The sequence below is a fragment of the Musca domestica genome, unplaced genomic scaffold (genome assembly GCF_030504385.1).
Source record: "Musca domestica strain aabys unplaced genomic scaffold, Musca_domestica.polishedcontigs.V.1.1 209, whole genome shotgun sequence".
Taxonomy (NCBI): domain Eukaryota; kingdom Metazoa; phylum Arthropoda; class Insecta; order Diptera; family Muscidae; genus Musca; species Musca domestica.
The window spans coordinates 243,806-263,719 of record NW_026712257.1 but is presented as its reverse complement, the minus strand read 5'-3'; the positions used below and the strand labels follow the sequence as shown (position 1 = coordinate 263,719).

General features: G+C 35.1%; 1 protein-coding gene across 6 annotated transcripts in view; it reads right to left on the bottom strand.

The window, feature by feature from the left end:
• LOC101892228 (potassium voltage-gated channel protein Shaw) overlaps nt 1-19,914 on the bottom strand; it is an 82,777-nt gene that overhangs the window by 12,501 nt on the left and 50,362 nt on the right. For all 6 annotated transcript variants that reach the window (XM_020037922.2, XM_059122631.1, XM_011295546.3 and 3 more), the window contains 3 exons: nt 1,590-1,739; nt 1,392-1,524; nt 1,146-1,325 (listed from right to left, as the gene is read on the bottom strand). In XM_020037922.2, the coding sequence (XP_019893481.1) occupies nt 1,146-1,325; nt 1,392-1,524; nt 1,590-1,739 (463 nt within the window). The remainder of the gene's footprint in view (nt 1-1,145; nt 1,326-1,391; nt 1,525-1,589; nt 1,740-19,914) is intronic.

Below are 19,914 nucleotides of genomic sequence, written 5' to 3'. Positions count from 1 at the left end.
GTGAGCTTAACACATCGCAATATTCCATTCGGCAAATATTGAAAAATGAGCTCGGGGTAAAGCTTTTGATTTTAAAAAAGTGCAAGAACTACAGCTAAAAAAAATGCTTCGCTTGGTCGAAAGCGGTGAACTGCCGAATTTGGTTTTCTCCGAAGAGAAAACATTCGTTGTCCAGCTGTTTGTATGCAAACAAAATGATCGTGTTTATCACGTCAGCTGAAAATGTCCACCTTCGGTTGACCACCAGAACTCAAGCGTCGGCCATGGTGATGGTGTGGGCCGCCATAACAGCCGATGGTCGCTCTCCGCTCATATTAATCGACCGTGGCATCAGAATAAATGCCGAATATTAATGCGAAAATATTCTGGAGGGTGTATTAAAGCCTTGGGCACAAAACATTTTGTCCGCAGACCTTGGACATTCCAATAGTACTCGGCACCATCGCATTAAGCACGCGCTACCTAGGAATGGTTATAAAATGAGGTTCCTCGCATCATTTCCAGCGCACAATGGCCACCAACATCTCCGTATACCAATCCGTTGGACTATTGTGTTTGGTGTATTTTAGAAAGCAAGGTTGGCACTAAAAAATACCAAAGTGTCGATCACCTTAAGCAAGCGCTTCGCCGGGAATGGGCCAAAATACCGCAAGGCGACATTTGGGCAGCGTGTGACGGTTTCATTGGCTGTTTGAAGGCCATAATTCGTGCCAAAGGTGACCAATTCGAACAAATCTAAACTTATTCTAAAATTTTCTTATCTCACCCTGTTTATTCATAATCTACCGAATTTTCCCTGTATATATGGAAAGAATTGAATTTTGTCGCCCAGTGTTATATAAAAAGTCAACCGGTGATGTTAAAAATATCCTTTAAAATACCTCTTTTCAAGAATATTTTAAGGGCTTTTTTCAAGGAGCCATTTTTAAATTTGGTCAAGCTGAATTCACGTTTTTTTTGTGAATAGTTGTGAACGAGTTTTTAGAGAAGGTATAAAATATTACAAAATTGAAAAAGTCCAATGATTTGTAAGAATAACTCAACTCTTTTTGTAAAAATTTTCAAGGCCAATATTTTTGAATCGTAATTTTTTATTCCTGTATTTATGTTTCTTTTTTTATTTTGGGGTCTATTTTCCCACTTACCTTTGCTCCCGTCGAACTTGATGGTTCATCAAATAAAGCCCATATTTTCGGTTTAATACGCTGCCAGCAGTTTAGGCGGCCCTTGTTGATGGAGTCTTCAAAACCAAATAGGCGGGCCACCTGCTCTTCTGAGGGTTTTTCATTGTCAATATCTAATTTATCCAATATGGCTAAAGTATTCTGCAAAATAAACAGAAACACAAATCAATAAATATAATTTTAGAATAACTCAAATGGCCAACAAACCTGAGTATCTCTGTGTATACTATAGGTGGACCAGCAACAGGGTTCAACTTGATTCGAATCTAAACCCCAAAACTCTAATTCTTCCTCAAACAATGGACCACATACATCGGTAGGATAGTGCAGTTTGCCAGTTCTGGAAAAGGAATTAAACATTAAAATTGAAATATAGAGTGTTAAATTTGTTTGCGGAACTCTCACCTGTAATAATTTAAAATTTGCGTAAAAACTCCCGGATGCCGATCAAAGAAATATTCATTGAGCACTGGATCATAATTGGCTAAGGCCTCAGTTAGACGTGATAATCTTGTGGCGGGTATTTTCTTTAGCGTTGCTTTATACGTCTCATACCTGCATACGGTATTGTTGTAATCGTTGTTTTATTGTTGTTGTAGTTGTTGAGTAAGTGAGAAAGTCGTAAAAAAAACAAGAAAAAGACATAAAAAAAAATTACGTACAATCTGAATATTTTATTTGCCATTAGTCAAAAAATGTACTGCTAATTCAGCAGAATAGCAAATAAATGGAAACTTCTATGCCGGTGAGGGGAGGAATCGACAGCATTCAGTATCCAAGCAACCATAGAACAATTCCTCCATTTTTTATGCACATGTACATGTGTTCCCTGTTACTTAGGTGTGTATGTGTGTGTGTTTGTTTGAATGGGTATAACTTTCTATTACGGATACGGATGTGATAAGGGGCATACACGAGGCCAATATGGAGGGTTGGGGGGTCAAACAAATAGAATACAAACGGCTTGGAAAATGGGAAAAACATCTTTCCGTTGTTTACATAGACATTTTCATTATTTATGAGCGGAAACTTTGGGTCACTATCACGAATAGCAAAAGATACGTTGCCGATGAGGATGATGATGATGATGGCGTTGACGATGTCGACGATAACGTGTGCACACAGATGGTATGATATCAGGGATGGGAAACATACAATATCTCCAAATGGCTTCAAATGGACCTATATAGAAGAAGGACCTATACAAATATAGACATTTTAATCGAGAAAAAATTTTTTTTAGCCTGACTAAAAAATCCTTTAAACGGCTACCCATGAGCCCCTCACACCGTTTTCTACATATATATGTCTTTTAATTTTCGTGAAAAGATACTATAGAAGAGGTACTTATGCGGAAAGAACACCTTCCAAATGGCTAACTATTTATGGAAGACTTTTACAAGATTTTTTTTTGGTAAATGTATATTGTCTTCACACAGGATATTTTGTATCGGAAGTACCCAGATATGAGATGTTCGGAAAAAGTTTTTAGCATTTTAGAAGAGATTATTATTCAAAATTTCTACCCGTTGTGGGGGAATGTAGTCTCCATTCTCCTTTATATTAGATCTAATATAGGTAGTTATAATAAAATTTGCGAAAATTAGCAAAAAATCTGTGAATAATTTTGCATTTGTGGGGGAGATACCAGAAAGAGTGAACCGATGTTATCCATTTTTACAACTGCTCCAAATCTGATACAAGGTTTACACCGTGTGAAGTTTCAAGCAAGTAGAATACTTCCTTCCCTTAATAAGACTTTCTAACCCTCCACAATAAAATGCAGGGTTTATAAAATTTGTATATCTGAAGGATCTCTAAATTTAGTCCTGACTGAATAGGCCCCCATATAACGTTTCGTCCTGATTTTCAGTATATTGGAGACTTTAGAGTTTAAAATTGACTCGCGAGTGGAATTTTTTGAAGAGTGGTAGTTTTATACGGATTTAATTATTCACTCTCTTCATTCTTGTGTGGGAGAGCTCCCGAGTAACTCTTGTTAGAAAAATTAGAGTGGGAGCTGAATAGCTTGAAAAAGAGTGAACATTTGCTCTGAGAGTGAAATCGAAGGGAAATAATATTTTGTTTCCTGACTTGTGTGTGCGTAACAGCAAACCGGGTATGATATTGTTGTGAACTGAGGGGGAAGAGGTTACCATGGACAAAATCAAAAAAAAAAAGAGTATGGCCTGTCGGCAAGAATAGAATTAGACCGTTTTCGAGCGAATTTTGCTCCTACTCCGAAACGAGCAAAGCATAGTAGCCCTTATTAGAGCGAAACTGAAAAACAGAGTTTACTCTCTTTGTTCTTCCTTCTCCCAGGGGCTCCAATTTGACTTCGAGCGAGTTTTCGGAGCTCTGATTGCGAGTGATCTTAGATTTCTCTTTGAAAAAAAATATTCCATATACAGGTCCATATGGCCTTACTTCCAAATGTTAGAGAGGACAGGCGATTTGGTAATAAGTCAAGTTTGTCAAGTTCTCCTATGGAAATCCTTTAAAAGCTTTAAAAGATAGCTTTTAAAAGGTTTTCTTTTCATTGGATCTATAAGAAGCATTCTATAGACAGAAAGTCCCCCAAAAAAGTGTGAAGACTTTTTAAGGGCTTTTTAACGCTGAAAAACTTTCCAGAAGTTCTTAGAAAGATAAACATTCTTCTTGGCTGAACAATGTTGGCTTGTTTGTTCGGGATGCCGTAGTATTTTGTTGTTGCAAAATGGTCAGGCTTTATCCCTTTATTGTTGTTTCTTATAAAAACAACGTTTGTTTATTAGTGGAGAACGATGGTAATGTTTACCAGGAGGTAAGGCAGGGAATACCTAGGTTTCGGAAAGAGCCACCAATTCTCATCAGTTCCCTTGTTTTTTGTCTGGGATATTCTCCCCAGAAGTTATTTTAAAAATAACTTCTATGACCAAAAAAAATATTTTTTACCCAAGTGACGAGATCGTAAGCGAGACGAGATCAATGGCTTTTTTAAGAAAAGACTTTTGGAAGAGGGGTTTTCTTATCCTATGGAAATCCTTTAAAAGCTTTAAAAAATAGCTTTTAAAAGGATTTTTTTCATTGGATATATACGAAGCCCCCTCAAAAGTGTGAAAACTTTTTAAGGGCTTTTTTACGCTGAAAAACCTGCCAGAAGTTGTTAGAACGGTTAACTTTCCTCTTCTTTTTCTTAACTTTAAGGAAAGACTTTTGAAAGAGGTTTTTACTTATAGGGTACTATATGAGAACTTTTAAGGGTTATATTATCCTAGAAGACCTTACGGAAGGGTTCCAACTATAGAAACCCTTTTATGTATAAATGATGGATAAGAAGAAATTATTGACAAAATATTATTTTAAAACAGTTTCTATAGAATAAGTTATGCAAAGGATTTCCATCGATAGAATATATTTCAAAGCTTATTCTACAGATAGGAAATAATTGTTATAAAACGACCTCTTAACGGGATTTCCATATAAAGGGCGTTCAAAGGTGTATTATTTAAAAAAGAAATCCTAAAAAGCACACTTCCAAGGACCTAATATCCTTACAAAGTCTTTCATGGGTGAAACGTGTTGCTAAAGTTCCGGTAAATGCCATTTTTAACCTCTTTTGATACGACGAATTTTTTTTTTTTGAAAATCAAAATATCCATCCCTGATCTGCATACATTTCACCACTCACACACACTCACAAAATAACGAACGTATGCACGATATGGTCACAGCAAAAGCACACATAAAAAGCGACACACAACCGAAAAGGTTGTAAACAAAATTAAGTTTATTTAAATAATTTTCGCACGTTCACAGTTGTCTCTTTTTTTTTTCGCTGGCAAAGAAGGCATGTGTGTTGGTTTCCAGCTGGACCAGAGACCGGCAGCTTCTTAATTGGAATAATATTTGCTATAAATAAAAAATGACTTTAAATGCTTTCAAGGATCTTGTTGAGAATTCTGTGTCAGAAACATCAATAAATAAAAAGATAAGTTGTGAAAGCGTAGAACACAAAACAAAAACAAAAGAAGTAAAGTGAAAAACTAACTTGTGTTGTCGTTGCTGTTGTTGTTTCTCTTTGGCAGTTGTGCTTGGGGCAATATAATGCAAATGTTTAAATAAAATTTATGAATTCTTAAATTGAATTATGACCAGTCCAATGAAAAATAAAGTAGAAATAATAACAACAAGAAGAGCAACAAAAACAAAAGATATGATGAGGAGATGCAAAACGCCAACAGCAGAACTTCGCATAAACAAATTTCGAATAGAAAATTTGTGACAAACAAAAACAAAAAATGTTGACTCGTAAAATATGCAAATAATAACTTTTTTCTCCTCGGAAAATTTTCAAAACTGTATATCTAAATTTTTAATTTATTTATTTTTATGATATCACAAAAGCAAACCCGGGCAACAACAACAGCAAGACCAACCGATTTGATTGCCATTAAATATGGCGAAATGTGTTGTGAACAAACAAACGCATACACACACACACTCACACACAAATGGTTTAAGGGTTGTTCAAATAATGCTCCAAATTCCAAATATGTTTATTATAATTTGTTTATAGCCCAGAGGTGAATAGCTGCTGACCGTTTCGCTTAATGATGCATATCATACATAATATGGCCACCACCAACCACTCTTTCCGCTGCTGCTGCTTCGTGCCATATTGTCCATATTGAATTAGATATGGGAAAATTCCAATGCCATAAACCCAGCTAAGGGTAGGGGGACCCCGATGACCATAATGGCATGTCCTATGGCAATGGGTTTTCATTTAATATTGGTTTTTGGAAATTGGCAAAACCTTTTGTTTCGTTTGGGTATCCAACTAATGTCAGGAGAATATTTTTCGTTGAAATTAAGTTCTATTAATGAACATAAAACCGCAATAAGTTGCTCTATGTCACCATAATTGAACTTGATGGAAAATAATTCAATTCGCAGAAAAATAGAACAAAGTTCGTTAGCTAAATATCGCCCCTACCACGGGAATGAAATAACATTTCATGTTGTATATTATAAAGGAGGGAACAAAAAAAAATGATACAAAAAGGAGGATGTCAAAATGGGAGATATTGCAGACGGAATTAGGTATCGTAGCTGTGCTACAATATGGATTTCGAACTCAGGCATTGAGACAAAGCTTTAAGGCACAAATTTCGACCTTGAATTCCGTCTAAAGTAACATATTCAAACATAAGTTACCAATCTTCGTTGTTACGAAACCTTGGGAATGGATTGAATTTTTAAAATTCTAGATTTTGTACTGAGGATATTGCATTAGCATTACGTATACGCCACAACGGCCGTTTTTTAGGGACTGCTGTTAAAGCTTTCAATATCGCTTTATATTGAAAATTTATATTTAAACAAGGTAAAAAGTATCAGACTGTTTAGCCGACAGATGTATACCCTCTGCCAATGTTCGATTATTATACCCTAAAGCCATATGGCCAAAGAGGGTATATATCATTTGATACGGTCAAAACGTGCCTAGTCGAAGTAGCGATTTTAGATCCCAGGTCTCTATGGACCAAATCCGTTTCAAGACATTTGGAGTCGATCTAGCGATGTCCGTCCATCTGTCTGTCTGGCTGGTGCGCACGATAATTCTCGAAGGGAGTATCCGATTTGGTCCAAACTTGGTACATCGTAATATTTTTGTCAAACTTAGATCGAGTTCGGAGATGGGCAATATCTGTCGACTCCTTTTGGTACCTCCCCCACAAAAGGTCGAATTTTTCAAAAACTCTTTTTTCTACACAGAAAGAGAAACGATAATTTGATTTTGCTCCAACTTTGCATCTTCATATATTTGCGTCAGTGCTAGGTCAGGTTCGAAAATGGACAATATCGGTCCACTCTATCAAGTACCTTCCCCAAAAAGGGTTAAAATTTTTAATAATTACAACTCTCCTCCTAAAAGGCGAAATAAACGTCCGATTCCATTTAGACTTGGCACATCTGAATATTTCTATCAACACAGGACTTGTTATAAAGGCGGTAGAGATCGGACCGTTCCTTCCCTTTGACCCACAAAGGGCCAAATTTTTGAATAACCAAAACGTTTATAACATCCGAAGTAAGCATCAGGTTCTCTTTATATTTCACATATTCCATTATTTCTACTAACACAAGATCTGCTGTGAAGATGGGATATATAAAGGGTAAAAATTTTGAATATCCATGGAGCTAATGAAACGCGAAATTAACATCCGATTTCATTCAGGCTTGGCACATCTCAATATTTCCATCAACACGAGATCTGTTATAAAGATGGTAGAGATCGGACCATTTCTTCTGGTACCTCCCCATATAGGGTTAAAGATTTTGAAAAAAAAAAAAACGCTCGTAGAAAGCGAAATAACCATCCGATTCTCTTCAAATTAAACATATCACAATATTTTTATTAACCCAAGGACTGGTGAGAATATGGGATATATCGGTTCACCCCTTCTAGTACCTGCTCCACAAAGGGTCAACATTTTTGATATCCACAAACGGGAAATTAGATTGCGATTCCATTCAGACTTGGTACATTTAAATATTTCAATCAGCGCAAGATCTGATCTCATCCATTTCTTTTGCTACCTGCCCCACATAGGGTTCAAAATTTTGAAAAACATAACGCTCAAAGAAATCGAAATAAGCATCCAACTCTCTTCAAATTTCACACATACAAACATTTTTGCTAACACAAGATGTTAAAAATGTTCGATTTTCTTATATATATAGGTTCCACATAGGCTTAAAGATTTTGAAAAACCAAACACTTAAATAATCGAACATTGGCTGAGGGTTTACATCTGGCTCCAAAACCGAATGATACTTCTTACCTGTTTGAGAGTATTTAAAGTCTTTGCGAAAAATATCCAATATTTTGGAATCATCCCCATATGGGAATAACTCATGATTTTCGGTTTTTTTTTGGTATTTCGACCCCAACTTGAGTTATTTGTGGGTAGACTAACTCTTCCCAAAAAATATGTAATATAGGAAGAGAGCCCTTATATGGAAACTTCCAACATCTGATATAATGACATTTACTTGTAATCTTGTTTACTCTCGAATTCCATCGGTGGAAATCGAAATAGAGATTTCTTTTCATTTGTGACTTATAGTAAAATTTGATGAAGATTACTTTTGTTCTTGACGTCATCCTTCTAAAAAGATATTTGTAGGAGATTTTTGCACAAACTCACAGAAAATGAGGTTTTAACCCTTAAATGTGTTTAATATATATGGCTTTAAGGTATGATTTAGACTCTAGCCGTCTTCTAGGACCTATAGTAGAATTTCATAACAAATAATTTTGTAAAAAATGTTGACTTGCTATGAACCCGTTAAAAGGAATTTTTGGACAATATTTAGAAAAAAAAAAAAAAAAAAACAAAAATACCCCTTTGCTCATTTGTGGATTAATTTTTTACCAAAATATTCCTCGTATTTTTATCTGTAATATTTCCGAAGACACTATACATCTAAAATTTAAGGATTCCGAGAAATCCTAATCCGAAATTTTCCAAAAGTGTGGACGAGGAGAGAATTTGCTCCCTTTAATTTGGTTACTTTTCGATGTAAACTGAATTTCTGTCTGAATTTTTTAGATCTACTCTCATAATCTACCGGGTTTCTCAGCAGTCGTTTTATATGTTGCAGAGTGTTATCGAATCCCAGAGTTGGTGGCAAAAATTATGATTTTTGCAGGAAATTCGAACCAAATTACAAGCAAAACAAAAGCAAACTCTTTGCTTATACATTGAATAAATAAGGCTGTGGCCTGTCCGCCTTGTTTTTGTTAAGGCTTGCGCTCTTCGCTCACAAACTCAATCCTTATTACCAGTGCCACACAGTTATTGTGATTTCGATATTCTTGGCCACAATCGCTCTTTTTAATGTTAATCAATTTCTAAAATATTAATGGAATTCAATAGCAAACATATTTAAATTACGGTAGCCAAAAATTAGGTCAAAGTTCTTCTAGGTGTCAGCATGACCTGTTCGAGAATTCAAATATTTATTGTTAATTTAGAAAAAGTTTTCTTTTTGTATGTGTTCTATAAAGCTTATGATCTTATACCCATTTAGCATAAAAATGCCAATATAACTTTAAATCAAATTATTGCAAAATAAATTTTCAAATGTTTGTACCTGGAAAACCATAGACATTTTCACACAATCAGGGTTGGTTTAACTTTTTGAAAAAGTGTGTATATATTTATTTCTATATACATACTTTTTAAATAATAAACCAACCATAACTGAGTGAAAACGGTCTATGGTCTATTCCATAGATATTTTGCCTTTTTGATCTTTAATAATAAGTGGCCAACATGGTTCGTCGTTTAAATGGCCATGTCAATTGTTTTGTTTGACAATTTTAATCGCAACAGGGATTCTGCGGAAGTGAAATGTTTTGACATGACATGCCCTTTGTTTGTCTATTCTGACTTTATAAGTGTTTATTAAGCCATAGCAAAATAACAATCACAAGCTTTTGAAATAAAAAAATACAAAAGAATACAAATTAAAATTGTCTTTTTTTTCTATGAGGCAGGAAGGAAAATTTATTCTTTCCAGGAAAATATTCGTATTTTGGATAAAAGAGAAACAATAAATTTAATAAGGGAATTGTCTATTAAATTAAAGTATGTGTCAATGAAGAAAATATTCAACCTAAGTTTTCAATATAGCAGCAGTTTATCACATTGAGATCTTCATTACTGCGAGGGTTATATACTTCGTATATCGAAAATACAGCATATGAATTTTATAAAAATATTTTTTAACAAGCAAATTGAGGTGGATTTTCGAAAAATATTTTTTAAAACAAAATAACGGACACGTGGACTTTAAAAAAAAATATATTTTTTCAAGAAGTAACTGTGACGTGGATTTTTTTAAAATATTTTTCTTTAAGAAGTAACTGTGACGTGGATTTTTTAAAAATATTTTTTTCAAGAAGTAACTGTGACGTGGATTTTTTAAAAATATTTTTTTCAAAAAATAACTGTGACGTGGATTTTTTAAAAATATTTTTTTCAAAAAGTAACTGTGACGTGGATTTTTTAAAAATATTTTTTTCAAGAAGTAACTGTGACGTGGATTTTTTAAAAATATTTTTTTCAAGAAGTAACTGTGACGTGGATTTTTTAAAAATACTTTTTTCAAAAAGTAACTGTGACGTGGATTTTTTAAAAATACTTTTTTCAAAAAGTAACTGTGACGTGGACTTTTTAAAAAAAATTATTTTCAAGAAGTATGTTATGGAAACGAAGCAATCCACTACTATTATTATATAAAGAAAGCTTTGGTTTTTTGTATCGAAAATATGTTATTGAAAGAAAATTTTATTCATTGTCTATTCTTTGCACGAAACACATATAATTTGTTACGCATACAAATTGAAGAATAAATCAACTCGAATTCTATAATCCTATAATCCTCGCGTTTTAATAGGTTATGGGCCCAGAAGAGGCAAAATAACTGCGAATTATTCAAAATCTATTAAGGGGCAATATTTTTAAAGGATTAGAATTTTGAATCAAAGGATTTGTTCGACTGGAAAATGGCTGGTATGGTACGTATAGAACCGCTAAACGCGGAAAACTACGATACATGGAAACTGCAGATGCGTGCTATTTTGGTGAAAAACGATTTGTGGGGATATGTCGACGGAAATGGCGAATGTCCCAGAGAAGAAATTGCAGCAGTTGCTTGGAAAAGGCAAGACCAAAAGGCAGCGGCAGATATAATGCTGGCAATGAGTCCCTCCGAACTGGGTTTAATAGCGGAATGTGAAAGTGCAAGAGAAATTTGGTTGCGATTGGAGTCTACGTATCAATCGAAAGGACCTGCGCGAAAAGCAACATTGTTGAAAAGAGTGACATTGTCTCGAATGCGCGAAAGTGATAAAGTTCGTGATCACTTAAACGAATTTTTCGATGCCGTGGCAAAATTAAAAGAAATCGGAGTTGCAATAGGAGACGAGCTGTTGGCAATTTTACTATTGTATAGTCTTACAGAATCGTTCGAAACTTTTCGATGTGCTTTAGAGACTCGCGATGAATTACCGAAACCAGAAGTTTTGCGTGTTAAAATTTTAGAAGAATCTGAATCAAGAAAGTCGAAAGAGAATAGTGATGTGTCCAATGCCCTTTATGCTAAGAAATATCTACCTAAAGATAGACAAACGAAACCTAAGCAAAATAATGGATGTTTTAAGTGCGGAAAAGTCGGACATTTCGCGAAAAACTGTAAATCTAAAACCGGTAAGAATGTTCATAGTACACAAAAAGTGGAAGAAAATAGAAAACCGAATGTGTCATTGATGACAAAGGAAACAGTTTGTTTGTGTCCTGATTTGAAATCAAAATGGTGTTTGGACAGTGGTTGTACATCGCATATGACTGCCAATAAAGACAATTTTAAAAATATGTCGGCAGTGAATCAGACTTTGAACTTGGCAAATAATAATTGTACAAAAATTAGTGGAATCGGAAACGTTGAAGTTTCAGTAAATAATAGAGGTTCGGAAACAAATTTGGAATTAAAAGACGTTCTTTTTGTAACCGATTTAAGAACGAACTTGCTGTCTGTGTCAAAAATAACAGACAAAGGTTACGAGGTAAGATTTCGCAAAAACGATGCAGTTGTAATTGATAAAAGCAATAAGGTGATTTTAACTGCTGAAAGAGTCGGAAACCTGTACTATATTCAAAACCTGGAAAATTCTGTGAATATTATTGAACCTAAGAATGAACTGGATGAGTGGCATTATAAAATGGGCCATATTAATGAAAGAGATTTAAAGGAAATGGCAAATAGTGACGCAGTTTATGGTTTGAAGTTCAGAAGTGATCTAAAATTATCACCCTGTGAGGTGTGCCTCAGTGAAAAGCAAACGCGGGAAAAATTTTCAAAGAATGAACACAAAACGTGTACAGATTTGCTTGAAATAATACATAGTGACGTTTGCGGACCGATGAGAAATGAGTCGAATGGTGGTGCAAAATATTTTGTAACTTTTATTGATGAAAAATCTCGCTGGTGCGAAGTATATTTTCTAAGCCACAAGTCGGAAGTATTTTCAGTTTTTCAGAAATTCAAAAGGTATGCTGAAAATTTGACTGGTCGTAGAATCAAGGCGCTTCAGTCGGATAACGGTAAGGAATGCTGTAATCGGGAATTCGACACATATTTGGAGAAATGTGGCATAAAACGACGACTCAGCACCCCATATACGCCACAACAGAATGGTATGGCAGAACGTAAAAACAGAACACTTGTGGAAATGGCCAGGTGTATGATGAAACATGCTGGTGCACCGTCATCATTTTGGGCCGAAGCTATAAATACTGCCTGTTATATAAGAAATCGATGTGTTACTTCAGCTACAGGAGAAATACCATACAAACTGTGGACAGATAAGAAACCTACCCTGATGCACATGCAAGTATTTGGTTCCAAGGGTTATGTTTTAAATAAGAAGGCCAAATCTAAATTTGAATCAAGATCTGAATTGTGTGCTTTTGTGCGCTATTCCTCAGAGTCAAAAGCCTATCGTATGTGGTGTCCGCGGAAAGGAGATGTTATTATCAGTAGAGACGTCAAATTTATAAATGAGAGTGGATTTGGAAAGTCCTATGATGGCTTCTACGAAACTAGGCCATGCGATGAAATCGAAATTGAGTATGAAGATAAGACTCCAGGATACGAGCAACAAGAGGAAACTTCAAATGAAGGTATGTCAAGTGACGTTGAAAACGAAACAATAATTGAAATTGCACGAACTCAAAAGAGAGCCAGAGGACGTCCGAAACTTGAAAGAGATGGAAAAAGGGGAAGACCAAGAAAATTATTCCATAAAGAGCAAAATAATGAAGAAACGGATCAGCATGGGCTTACAGAGGATGAAACGTTCGAAGAGTGTGAGTTCGCATATTTGTCTAATCTAAGTGATCCGACAACAATAGATGAAGCATTAAAAAGCCGAGATGCAAATGAATGGGAAAAGGCCACAGAAGACGAATATATGTCCCAAATTAAGAACAATACTTGGGAAATAGTTGAGAAACCGCCTGAAAGGACAATTGTGGGAAGTCGATTGGTATTTCGAACAAAAGGAGACGGGAAGAAAAAAGTCCGATTAGTGGCAAAAGGATATGCACAACGACCCGGTGAAGATTGCCACGAAACCTACTCTCCAGTTGCGCGATCGTCGTCAATTAGACTTTTGCCAGCTTTAGCAGCAGAATTTAATCTGGAAATCCATCAAATGGATGTCGTGACGGCCTACCTTAACGGCGAATTAGATGAAAACGTATACATGCAAGTTCCCGATGAACTAGAGCCAATGCTGTCAAGAATGAAAGATGACAAATCTATTAAGAAATGCAGCGAAGAGGCAAAAGAAATTGGTTGCAGATGGCTTAAAGATTTGAAGAATAAGAAATATCCTGTTTGTAAGCTAAATAAAGCTTTATATGGTTTGCGCCAATCTGGTCTCATGTGGTACTACAAATTGACAGCGGAATTGAAATCATTAGGTCTGAAACCATGTACGCAAGATCCGTGTTTATTCTCGAAAAGAGAAGGGGATAAGATTTTATTGAGTTCCATATATGTTGACGATTTATTCTTGGCTTCCAATGATCCGAAATGGATAAACTCCATAAAGTTGTCACTATCCAAGTCGTTTGATATGAAGGATATTGGTCAAGTAAAGGAATGTTTGGGGATAACATTTGAACAAAATTGTGATTTAAATGAGGTGTTTCTGTCTCAACGTAAGTACGCTGAATTGTTACTTGCTCGTTTTGGTATGACAGATTGTAAACCCTCCTCGACGCCCATGGAAGCAAATTGCAAATTGGCAGTACCGTCAAAAATGTGTAAAGTAACCATGTCTAAGTATCCATATCAGAAGTTAATAGGAGCATTAATGTTTTTAGCAGTCACAACGCGGCCTGATATTGCATATGCGGTAAATTTTATGAGTCAGTTCAATACAAATTACAGCGAAGAACATTGGAAAGCAGTTAAAAGAATACTGAGGTATTTGAAAGGAACTCTTGATTGTGGGCTTTTATACAAGAAAACGAATACAGATTTATTTGGAGTAGTCGACGCCGATTGGGGTGGAAATATGTCCGATCGTCGTTCATATTCTGGCTATGCATTTATACTGGCTGGAGGTGCAATTAGTTGGGAAGCACGAAAACAGAGAACGGTTTCGCTTTCCAGTACAGAGGCTGAATATATTGCTATAACTGAGGCAACTAAAGAGGCTCTTTACTTGAAAGGAATTTTGAAGAGTATTGGTTTGAATACAGGTGATGTCATTCTGTATAATGACAGTCAAAGTGCTCAAAAACTTGCACAAAATTTCGGATACAGCGCCCGTACAAAACATATTGATATTCGTCAACATTTCGTACGCGATTGTGTCAAAAATAAAGAAATATCACTCAAATATCTCTCAACGGAGAATATGCCTGCTGACAAAAGGACTCAACAGAAACAAGCATAACTTTTGTTCGAAAAACTTCGGTTTAGAGAATCAAGGACAGTAGTGTATTTACTTCGAGGGGAGGTGTTGTGGAAACGAAGCAATCCACTACTATTATTATATAAAGAAGGCTTTGGTTTTTTGTATTGAAAATATGTTATTGAAAGAAAATTTTATTCATTGTCTATTCTTTGCACGAAACACATATAATTTGTTACGCATACAAATTGAAGAATAAATCAACTCGAATTCTATAATCCTATAATCCTCGCGTTTTAATAAAGTAACTGAGACGTGGATTTTTAAAAATATTTTTTTTTCAAGAAGTAACTATGACGTGGATTTTTTAAAAATATTTTTTTCCAAAAGTAACTATGACGTGGATTTTTTAAAAATATTTTTTAAGAAGTAACTATGACGTGGATTTTTTAAAAATATTTTTTAAAAAGTAACTATGACGTGGATTTTTTAAAAATATTTTTTAAAAAGTAACTATGACGTGGATTTTTTAAAATTATTTTTTAAGAAGTAACTGTGACGTTATTTTTTATAAAATATTTTCTAAAGAACTAACTATATCGTCGCCTTTTTATAAAATATTTTCTAAAGAACTAACTGTATCGTCGCCTTTTTATAAAATATTTTCTAAAGAACTAACTGTATCGTCGCCTTTTTATAAAATATTTTTTCAAAAAATAACTGCCTTTTATAAAATATTTTTTATAAAATATTTTTTCAAGAAGTAACTATGACGTGGATTTTTTAAAAATATTTTTTAAGAAGTAACTGTGACGTTAGTTTTTATAAAATATTTTCTAAAGAACTAACTGTATCGTCGCCTTTTTATAAAATATTTTTTCAAAAAATAACTGCCTTTTATAAAATATTTTTTATAAAATATTTTTTCAAGAAGTAACTGTGACTTGGATTTTTAAAAAATAAAAAATTCCGGGAATATGGACAGCCGGTTTTGCCGACAGATATATTCCCCTAGCCTTGAGTTATGATTATTCAAACTGTTGACCCTTTCCGAAGCAGTTGGCCACTTCAAATCTGACCAAGACTGATATAAATATCACAACGTGTCAGATTTGGACTATATCGACTACTTCATATACTTTATATGAGATATGTGCAAATTTATGGAAAATGTGGAAATATGCTCGAGGTAACGGATATAGCGGACAGAAGTATTCCATTTTCATACTTCATCTAATACAGATAAAAAATATTGGTATGTGCAAATTTTAAAGGAAATCGAACATATCCAATTTATGTGAAATCATAATTTTCGATAAATAACATATTCATATCAGACTTCAGGTTAAGAGAAATATAAAGAATCACCGACATGTTTCACAAGTTATATAAGTATTGGAGATTGTGACCATTTGTGGGTTAGGTACCAAAAGAGGTTGGTAGATATATATCGTCTTCACAACAGATCTTGCTTTAGCAAAAATATTTGGATGTGTAAAATTTGAAGAGAGTTGGACGCTTATTTCGAATTCTTTGAGTGTTTTGTTTTTTTTTTAATTTGAACCCTATTTGGGGGAGGTACCAGAAGAAATGGTCCGATATGTTCCATCTTTATGACAGATCTAGGGTTAATGGAAATATTAAAATGTACCAAGTCTGAGTGGAATTGGATGTTAATTTGCGTTTTATGAGCTTAATAGCTATTCAAAATTTTGACCCTTTGTAGGGGAGGTACCAGAAGGAGTGGACCTATATGTCACACCCGACCTTGTGTTAATAAAAATATTGTCATATGTATAATTTGGCGGCCACACCATGGCCGGCGCTTGAGTTCTGGTGGCCAACCGAAGGTGTACATTTTCAGCTGACCTCTTTGGCAAGGAAACACGATAATTTTGTTTGTTTACAAACTGCTGGACGACGAATGTTTTCTCATCGGATAAAGAGAAACCCAAATTCGGCAGTTAACCACTTTCGGCAAGCGAAGCAACTCTTTAGCTCTTTTGAGTCTCTTTAGCTCTTTTGAGTCTCTAACCATATGGTTGAATGTATAAGAGAAGATATATACCCTCTTTAGCCATATGGCTGAGGGTATAAACAAATATGTTAAGATCTGAAAATTGTGGACTGAAAGTTCCTGGTTTAAAACTACGCTCTACTTCTTGAAGAACTATGTTTAGCATACTTGTTTGATATAGTCCTTACGAAATATTCAATAATATATATGAGAGATTCGCATATTTTTTAGGAAGAATCCCATGTCTTCCAAGACTATATAAAATCGTTATATTTTTAACCCCACTCCGTCCTAATTTTGCAGTTGGATCCTATCAATCTATTAATTCTCCAAAAAGTGTCAAAATATTGCTCTTACAATTATTTAATTTTAAAAGAAGAAATTCCGCTATTACCTGACCAAGTAAATCCCATTCTCATTTTATATATTGAATTTTTGCTAAGTGTACTATGCTAAGTCCCATGTTCATTTACTTAAAATGTCTGCACAACGGATGCATAACCAATGTGAACCGAACGGATGTTTGCGGACATGCAATGAATGTATCTAAAAATTCATTGCCCGGCAACAGCAACAAAAAAGTTTATTTTAAAATTGGGTTCTTATTTGTTATTGACGTTATTCCACTGGAATCATTCAATGATGCTAATACGCCCCAGTGGCGGCAGCAGCATTAGCAGCAACAGCATGGAGCAGCAGGAGGTGAAGGAGAAAGGCCATAAAAACCAACTTTTACTAAATACATCTGCAGCAATAAAATCAAACCAAAGGGGGATTTACATTGATGGCCAATAATAAATCGATTCTCTCTCCGGCTCGCTCGCTTGCTCGCTCGTTGGCTTGCTAATTTAATTAAGTCCACAACTCATTTATTGACAATCAGCGAAAGGGAGACACCAATGGAAAAAAACGAGCAGAGAATCGGATAAAACCGGCATTGAAAATATTAAGATTACTTGTCAGCGTGGTATTTACTGGCGACGGCAATCATAAAAACAGCATCATATTCTCGCTTAATAAAAAACAAAACTGTTAAAAATTATTGGATTACATTGGTGTGAATGTGTGTGTGTGTGTGTGTCGCGGTGCGGTTGTGTGGCACATTAAAATGTGTGTAGCTTTAAAGGGCTTATTTTTATCAATTCCACCAAAAAAAAAACATACGACAGCGGAAGAGCAAGTGAAATACAAACGTGTTAAAATTCACACATAAAGGGGACAGCTTGTCTGTCTTTCGGTCGGTATGTGTGTTTCTACGTGCTGAAACCCATAAAATTTTATCGCTTATCAAGGAACCGCGAGACTTCGTCATCATCGTCGCCTTTGTAAAGATAAGGCCAACACGGCGTATACTTAATGTGAATACGTTTTCCCTTATGCCTCACTGGCTGCCAGCGCACACATTTTCCCACACGAAACATATTTAAACATTTAACAGGCTTACATTTCCTCAACCATTTCCTTTTAAAGCGCACACGAAATTATCACACACACCCACACATACTTGAACATTTCCACACATACACATATACCCATCTGGCCTGTATCTTGTTGCCTTCCTCCCATTTCCATATTCCTGTATATGACTTCAGGATTAAAGTCATTATTTTCTGTCGTTTATATTTAAATCAACATTTGAGGGCTCAACTCAACAACAAATAAATCATAGATTTAGTTTAAATAGCCACAGTATTGCTGTTGCTGTTTGTTGTTGTTGCTGGGGAATTTAAACTAATCTCTTTAGTTTCAATCAAGCGCATCATCATGAGGCTGTCATATATTTTGTTGGCAATTTACCACATAACCTTTGTTAAGCCAGGAAAAAAAATCCCTACCTCAACGATAATCTTTTACCAACGTACCGAAAACACACACACACATATATATATTTAGAAATACACACGCACACACACGTTATTGTGAACGTGTAAGTAAATTGTTTTTTTTTTTTGTCAAAATTTTTATGGTCCCTTTGTTGTCACATAACCTTATATTACACATGGCAACATTTTGGACAGAGGAATGGTATTGGGAGCAAAGAAATTCTTTTCAAAGTTGCAGCAAAGGAAAACAATTTGACTTTTTTTGGGGGGGGAGGAAGTCAGTTGAAGTGGGGAGGGAGTGATATAAGAGGGCAATTAGGTCTCATTAGAAAAAATATAACACCACCATAAAACAAAGGTAGTTATTTAAGAAAATTAAAAAAGAAAATTGCTTTTCATGAGAGAGAAAGTAAGGAAGTAGAAAGCACCTACATCTGATTCTTATGTTTGGGGTCGGAATGTGACCTTAATATAATTTTTGGTACATGTTTCTGTTAAGATTAAAGAAAGGTGCCAACATAGACCGGATGGTCTTAAAGATCCTTGAGTTTAAAAAATTATTTTCCTCAAGGACCTTTAAGACAAAAATTGTGAAGATTTTCAATATCCTTGTTGAAGTGCTTTAATGTCTATAAAAATTGAGTCTTCAAACATTATTTTCGAACACCTTTCAGTCCTTAATCTCGGAGTTCGTAACTTATTATCAAGTAAACTTCAGTCTATGGTAGAGATTCTTAAATATTTTCTCTACCAGTATAGACTGAAGAAAGCTTCAAAATACAGGGTGAGATAAAAAACTGCAACAAAATCAAACGATATAATTTTTACATTTTTTTAATTTTATTAAATGAAAGCAAAATATGTCGGAAATAGCATTAAATTTTAGAATAAGTTTAGATTTGTTCAAATTGGTCACATTTGGCCCGAATTATGGCCTTCAAACGGCCAATGAAACCGTCACACGATGCCCGTTGCTCTGCGGTATTTTGGCCCATTTCCGGCGAAGCGCTTGCTTGAGATGATCGACACTTTGGTATTTTTTAGTGCCAACCTTGCTTTCCAAAATACTCCAGACACAATAGTCCAACGGATTGAAATCCGACGATTATGGTGGCCATTGAGCGCTGGAAATGAAGCGAGGAAACTCATTTTGTAACCATTCTAGGGTGGCGCGTGCTGAGTGCGATGGTGTTGAGTCCTGTTGGAATCTCCAAGGTCTGCGGCCAAAATGTTTGCATGCCCAAGGCTTTAATACGCCCTCCAGAATATTTTCGCGATAATTTATTGTGATGCCACGGTCGATTAATACGAGCGGAGAGCGACCATCGGCTGGTGCTCATTTTCAGCTGACCTCTTTGACAAGTAAACACGATCATTATGTTTCTTTTAAGTTGCTGGACAAAGAAT